General features: G+C 50.8%; 1 protein-coding gene across 1 annotated transcript; it reads right to left on the bottom strand.

Annotated features, from left to right (window-relative positions):
• Positions 1 to 2,372: 2,372 nt before the first annotated feature.
• Positions 2,373 to 3,366, bottom strand: LOC123046231 (brassinosteroid-responsive RING protein 1). Its single transcript, XM_044469535.1, has one exon. The coding sequence runs from the start codon at positions 3,224 to 3,226 to the stop codon at positions 2,621 to 2,623; it is 606 nt and encodes a 201-aa protein (XP_044325470.1). The 5' UTR covers positions 3,227 to 3,366; the 3' UTR covers positions 2,373 to 2,620.
• Positions 3,367 to 7,764: the final 4,398 nt, after the last annotated feature.

The following is a 7,764-nucleotide window of genomic DNA, read 5'->3' as shown; positions in this document are numbered from 1 at the left end:
ATAATTGGTACATAAACTTGTAGGGGTGGGAACGGATTCATACAAAAACTAAAAAAACCCACAAAACTACCCATCCAACTTGTCTGCTGTAACAAAATCATACAAAAACAGTTGTGGAGGCGACATTTGGCATGCCACGCTGGATTTTGGCACACACACCTTATTTAAGAAAGCCCCTCGCACTCTCTGTATTTGTGTTGCACGGTCGAATCCCTGACTACATCGCCCACTCTGCATCGATTCCCCATTCCTAAATCCCTAGCTCCTCCCCCTTGTCGTCGCCCTCTCGGCCGCCCTCTTCGCCGGCAACCGTCTCTGCCGCCCTCTCGAGATGAAGGGGTGCACATCATTGAGCGGGAAGCAGCAGGCAGGACGCCGTGGAGCAGGGGTGTCGTCGTCGTCAAGCCACCCTCTCCCGCTCAATGGATGTGACCTCGCCGGTGCCGACATGACGAAGGACGGCGAGCCTTGGGCGAAAATCACCGGAGAGGTGCGCTACATGGATGTCGATTTCTGCAAGGTGCGTGTCCCCCTTCCCCTCGCCGATTTGCTTCAGATGCCCATGAACTTGGGCTTTCCTGATGCTAACATTTGATTTGATATGATGGTAGGGGACTAAAAACCTACCAGAATATGACTGGGGTATACCTCTATCCTCTCCTGATGCTGCTTTCAATGGCACTGACAAAAGTGACCCTTGTTGCCACTTACTGAACCATGCGAGAAGAGTTTGCTCTGATGGATATGACTATGGTCGTAGATTTCTTGTTTCTCCTCGTGAGGTTAGTCAAGTGCCCAACTTTTGTTAAAAATGGCATGTCAGAATGTGGAAAAAGGTGTGTTGTTTATCTTCAGGGTTTATAGGTTGCACTGAACAAATTGTTGTACTGAACAAATTGGTATTATGTGTTTTGCAGGGTTATGATACATGTGCTTATCTGAAGTGGGTGGACAAAGAATGGCAAGGGAGGCCTAGGCAGGTGATTGGCAAACTTGCTGAAGAGAATGTGGCTCTTCAGAAATTTGTCTTTGACAAGGATGCTGGAATTATGAGGCTGAAGGAAGAGAGGAAGGCCATGATCATGAAGCACAAGAAGGAGATCAGGACTAGGGATAGGAGGGAAATTTGGTTAGCATGTTTGGTCTGCTTCTCTGCACTATTGTATGGTGTTGTAGCCTGTAATTATGAACAACACATCAATATTATCTCTGCAATTTTCCTTTGTAGGGCAGCAGCCACAAAAATCACATCAGCACATGGCAGTAGTCCAAACTACAACCTTCCCCTGTAAGGCAGCAGTCAGAATCACATCTAGAACTCCCCTAACACTAGCCATAATCTTTCCCATACCACACCACCCAAAACCCCATCAGCATCACAGAAACCCTCTTGGCCAAATATTGTACGGACGCGCGCAGAAACCCTACTGACCAAATCGATCCCGAAATTGAGACCAAGTAGCACAAGAAACCCTACTGATCTTGGCCGCCATGTGATATGCACAAGAAAACCTAACCATGGGACGAACATAGGAACAGGGGAAGCAAACGAACAGGGGAATGTAGGAACAGGGGAAGCTTACCATATTCAGGAGGGAACTCGCCGGGTTCCCTTCGCCGCGGCTCCATGGCGCCCTCTCTCGTCGGCGATGAGCTCCACGGCCGCGTCGCCGCCTCGCCTTGAAAACGTCGAGGAGGAGGAACAAAGGAAAGGCAAGGAGGAGGAACAGGGGAAAGGCAAGGTTTTGATAGGGGTTTGCATCGGGGGCGTCGACTGGGGGTTACTATAAAACAGAAGCAACGGCTCATGTGCAAATGTGGAAGAAGGCGAGGGGGTTTGTGCAAAAACGCGGTCCGGGCCCAACAGAGCCTACCTGGCGCGCCACGTGTGCAGCTCAGGGTGTTTTTGTATGATTTTGTTAGAGCAGACAAGTTGGAGGAGCAGTTTTGTGGGGTTTCTTAGTTTTTGTATAAATCTGTTCCCACCCCTACAAGTTTATGTACCAATTGTGGTATTAACTCTCTAATTTACTACCATTCCAGAACATTCTTCCACTGCCCTACTGCATGGGTTTCAGTGTCAGCAGTTGTAGCAATAACAACGGTACTACTAGTAGATCCAATCAAGGGAAGGCTGCGGCTGTACTGTCGGAGCCTAAATTTCCTGCCACTTGCCAGGATGCATATGGTTTCAGAAATCCTCGGCTGATGTAAAATCCTTCCTAAATTTGTACGCTCAGCGGGGGAAGTTGATGAAGCCTTTCTAAATCTGTACTACTAGTATATGTACCGAAAAGCCAAGCGGCTGAACGGCCTGACCAACACGGGAAAGAGAAGGAGCAAAGGGACAGAAATTTTGCACGCGGAACGCCTAACTCAACAAATTTAATTGCCAGCAGAAAGATCCACAGCTCCGCAAACTTGGAAGATGGAATCTAGCTATACATAACAAGAATCTAATCTCCTAGCCCTTTTCGGGGCGGTTACTTTACTCATTTCGCCCTATGTACACGGCCTGGGCCAGGCAGCTCGCCGGCGTCCGGACGCGGAGACCAATTCAGTCCTGTAAAATTGCGCATTCTGGACGGCGGCGGCCAGTTGCCTGGACCGAATCGGGGGCTCACTGGTAGCCGCCGAGGCCGGTGAGCAGCAGCTCGTGCGGCCGCAGCAGCGTCGGGGTGGTGGGCGCCGAGGCGCCCAGGTAGAAGAAGTCGAAGTCGGAGGCGTCGGGCACGCCGGCGGCGGTGGCCCAGAGCGCGCCGGCCATCTCGTCGGGGATGAGCGGGGCGCGGCAGAGCGGGCAGGTGCGCTGGTCGTGCTCCATCCAGCGGTCCAGGCACCCCCTGTGGAAGGCGTGGCGGCAGTTGCTGAGCCGCCGCACCTCGTCGCCACCGCCGATGCCGCTGAGGCACACGGCGCAGTCCCCGTCGACGCACGCCGCGGCCTCCAGCTCGTCGAACCGCACCACGGGGAGCACCTCCTCGATGACCATGGCCGTCACGGGCCGGAACTCGGGCCGGCGGTGCTGCAGCAGCGCCTCCGCGGCGCCGTGGTCGCCGCGCGCGTGCTCCTGCGCCAGGTGCTCGTCCCCGAGATCCAGCAGGTCGCCGAGGCCGACGGCGTCGAAGGCCCAGAGGAGGAAGCGGCGGAGGTAGCCGAGCAGGAGGAGGAGGTGGAGCAGCTGCTTGGGGAGCAGCAGCTCGGAGTAGCCGACCGGGAAGCCCATGCCTGTCGCTTGCCAAGGAGAGACGTCCGCGCCGCCGGCTGACTGCTGCAGTCTCGGCAGGGCAGGGAGGATGAGAGGCAAGTGTGAGGACGATGGTGTGGTGGTGGTGGTGGTGGCAGGCGTGGGGAGGCCGAGACGAGGCGAGGGTGGCTTATATAAAAGCGAAGGAGCGGGGCGGGGAAGGATCCGCCTGGGTGGGGGTGGCAGCGCTAGCGTACCGTAGCGTGCGTCCGGTTGGGGTTGGGTGGCGCGGTGTCACCGGTGTGTCGTGCGCGCGACCCTGACCCGATGACCGACTCCCAGTCCAAGCCAGCCCCGCGAGTCGGTGTGACTGACTGGCCCGCCCGCCTGCCCGCCCGCCGCCGGGCCGGGTGTCACCGCGACCCCCCGCGCGCGTGGCCCGTCTGACGCGCGGGTGGTCCGCCCGCCTCCTGATCCCCCAACTGGTGTGCCCTCAACGGTCGGTGCACTGCACGTTGGCAACGGAAACGGGCGCGCGTACGGGTGCGTGCACCGTTCATCCCAACCCCGGTGCATGTATCCGTACCGTAGATGCACACGTTGATCCTTACTGCTCTTTCCGACTAGATGCATAGGGTGCATAGTAGAAAACAGATATTATTTCAAAATTACTAGTAGTAATAATGCATGGTGTTAAGATTAGGCAGTGTATATTAGTTGCACACGGATATTTTGGATATTATTTACGCATTGATAGATTCTCAAAAAATCGCCGACATTGATATTTTGAATTATATTAAATGGCATTGATAGATTCTACAAAAATCGCTGGCATTCTAAAAAAATATTAGGGAGTACATTAGTTGCACACGGATATTAGGTGGGTTATTATTTATGCGCTAATTATATAATTAGCGCGGGCATTGATAGATTCTCAAAAAATCGTTGGCATTGATATTTTGAATGACATTGACTGCATGCAAAAATATATTGAGCGATCATCATGTGGGCAACCCGAGTCGTTGAATTGACCTTATTTGATGGCCGAGATTAATTGTATCGAGAAAACTAATACCCCACTGATCCCATACTAATGAACGCAACAAAGTTGTACTAAAACAACGTCAATTAATATGGATCGAAGTGAGTCTTATTTTGTTTTACGAAATTTCAAGACTTTAGTGCCGATTTAGTAAAATTTAGACCCAATCGTGCTCTGCTGGGCCGAAGAGTGACTATTCGTCTTCATGTGAGCCGAAGAGGCCCTTTTTGTCCTTCTTTGTGTTGAAGACCACTCTTTGTTCTCAGCAAGGCCGAGGAGTGAGCCTTCCTCCCCATGAAGGCCCAAGGATGGGTTTCGTTGCGTGTAACTCGCGAGGAGTGGACATCCACCCTATTTTATCAACCACAGCTCCTCCCGATCAAATCTTCATGTCACGAGGATCTCATAGACGAGTAGAATCCCTTCAGATGAAGAACAACTTGAACCATTCACTATGGAGGACGAATTCCGTATATCAATCAGCACTGACCACTGCAAGACTACATCACACCGGTGAGAGTTTTTCCAATTAATTGCATACATGTACTCTTTTAGATGCCACCAACATCCTAGACATTACCCCTCGTCTATTGTTTTTACTACCGGAGTTGACAACATCTTGTTCACGTCCGCGGATGGCAAGTGTCATGGTGTGCTCCGGTAGTGACAAGAATAGGATGAGGGGCAATGTCTATGAGGTGGGTGAAAGTGTGTTATATCGACTAGAGGGGGGGGGGGTGAATAGGCGATTTTTACAAATTCGTCACTGAGAAAATACAACTCGAAGAATTTGCTAAGTGAAGAACTACAAGCAGCGAAATAAGTACTCAGGTGCATGCATAACAAGACAGTAGCATAGTCATGATGATGATGAAACATACATAGAGCACGGGTAGCGTGTGAACAGGATAAGCAGGCAGAAGATAAGATGACTCAAGAAATAAGTTTGAGGAAATCGAGAAAGTCTTCAGTCAAAGTCTTCAAGCAATAACGATCAATTTCATCAACACATAAGCGAGGAAATGAAAGGGTTGTGGAAATAGAACCAGTAGCTACGTGAAGAAAATGATTTGGTAGACCAGTTCCAACAGTTGTGACAGTCGTACGTCTGGTTGGAGTGGCTTGGTATTTAAACCAAAGGACACACAGTCCCAGGACACACAATCCTTACCGTGTTCTCCTTGAGCCAAGGTCACACAAACCTCGCCCAATCACTCGTGGTAAGTCTTCAAGGTGACTTCCTAACCATGATGCCTAACCATCTGGAACATGCACAGTCTTCAAAGGTAACAATCGTCGGTTGCACACATGAACAATCTCTTCAGTGATGCTCAATCACTTTGGGTTTTAGGTGTTGGGGTTTTGGGTTTTTCCTCACTGATGATTTTCTCTCAAAGTCCTCGGAGGATGGGATGCTCTAAATGACAAGTGTCAGTTTCTCTTGGAGCAGCCAACCAACTAGTGGTTGAAGGGGGCAGCTATTTATAGCCGGGGAGCAACCCGGCATGATAAGACATAAATTCCCTTCAATGATATGACCGTTAGGTGGATAAGATATTTGGGACAGCTAGCGCATAACACAACAACGGTCGGAAATTTGAGCTCTCAAATTCCTCAGGGCTGTCATGTTCCTCACTTGCAGGTAATCCGCACTGGCGAATTCCTAACTCTGTTGGGGAACGTAGCAATAATTCAAAATTTTCCTACGAGTCACCAAGATCAATCTAGGAGATGTTAGCAACAAGAGAGAGAGGGAGTGCATCTTCATACCCTTGAAGATCTCTAAGCGGAAGCGTTACAAGAACGCGGTTGATGGAGTCGTACTCGCGGTGATTCAAATCGCAGAAGATCCGATCTAGCGCCGAACGGACGGCGCCTCCGTGTTCAACACACGTACAGCCCGGGGACATCTCCTCATTCTTGATCCAGCAAGGGGAGAGGAGAAGTTGAGGGAGAGCTCCGGCAGCATGACTGCGTGGTGGTGGAGCTTGCGGTTTTTCTGCACGGCTTCGCCAAGCTCTACGGAGGAGGACGAGGAGGTGTTGGGGTGGGAGGGGCTGCACCAGGGGAAGGGGTGCGGCAACCCTCCCACCCCCACTATTTATAGGGGAAGGGGAGAGGGGGCCGGCCCCCCTAGATCCCATCTACAAGGGGGGCGGCGACCAAGGGGGGGACTTGCCCCGCAAGTTTGGTGGGAGGCGCCCCCACCCCCTAGGGTTTCCAACCCTAGGCGCCTCGGGCCCTTGGGGGGGGGGTGCACCAGCCCACTAGGGGGATGGTTCCCACCCTTGTTCAGCCCATTAAGTCCATCGTGGCAGGAGGCCCCACCCGGTGGCCCCCCGGACACCTTTTGGTGGTCCCGGTACAATACCGATAACCCGTGAAACCATTCCGGTGACTGAAACTGGACTTCCCATATATAAATCTTTACCTCCAGACCATTCCAGAACTCCTCGTGGCGTCCAGGATCTCATCTGAGACTCCGAACAACCTTCGGTAACCACATACAATTTCCCATAACAACTCTAGCGTCATCGAACCTTAAGTGTGTAGACCCTACGGGTTCGGGAACCATGCAGACATGACCGAGACACCTCTTCGGCCAATAACCAACAGCGGGATCTCGATACCCATGTTGGCTCCCATATGTTCCACGATGATCTCATCGGATGAACCACGACGTCAAGGATTCAATCAATCCTGTATACAATTCCCTTTGTCCACTTGTATGTTACTTGCCCGAGATTCGATCGTCGATATCCCCATACCTCGTTCAATCTCGTTACCGGCAAGTCTCTTTAATCGTTCCGTAATGCATGATCCCGTGACTAACTCCTTAGTCACATTGAGCTCATTATGATGATGCATTACCGAGTGGGCCCAGAGATACCTCTCCGTCATACGGAGTGACAAATCCCAATCTCGATTCGTGCCAACCCAATAGACACTTTCGGAGATACCTGTAGTGCACCTTTATAGCCACCCAGTTACGTTGTGATGTTTGGTACACCCGAAGCATTCCTACGGTATCCGGGAGTTGCACAATCTCATGGTCTAAGGAAATGATACTTGACATTAGAAAAGCTCTTAGCAAACGAACTACACGATCTTGTGCTATGCTTAGGATTGGGTCTTATCCATCACATCATTCTCCTAATGATGTGATCCCGTTATCAACGACATCCAATGTCCATGGTCAGGAAACCACAACCATCTATTGATCAACGAGCTAGTCAACTAGAGGCTTACTAGGGACCTATTTACGGTCTATGTATTCACACATGTGTTACGGTTTCCGGTTAATACAATTATAGCATGAACAACAGACAATTATCATGAACAAGGAAATATAATAATAACCATTCTATTATTGCCTCTAGGGCATATTTCCAACAGTCTCCCACTTGCACTAGAGTCAATAATCTAGTTACATTGTGATGAATTGAACACCCATAGAGTTCTGGTGTTGATCATGTTTTGCTCGTGGAAGAGGTTTAGTCAATGGATCTGCAACATTCAGATCCATATCCACTTT

Source organism: Triticum aestivum, chromosome 2B (genome assembly GCF_018294505.1).
Source record: "Triticum aestivum cultivar Chinese Spring chromosome 2B, IWGSC CS RefSeq v2.1, whole genome shotgun sequence".
NCBI classification, from domain to species: domain Eukaryota; kingdom Viridiplantae; phylum Streptophyta; class Magnoliopsida; order Poales; family Poaceae; genus Triticum; species Triticum aestivum.
The sequence above is the reverse complement of the archived record's forward strand: the minus strand, read 5'-3'. Positions and strand labels throughout refer to the sequence as shown.

Excerpts from the sequence above, each read along its gene's own strand:
- LOC123046231 (XM_044469535.1), bottom strand. The coding sequence starts at position 3,226 with ATGGGCTTCCCGGTCGGCTACTCCGAGCTGCTGCTCCCCAAGCAGCTG.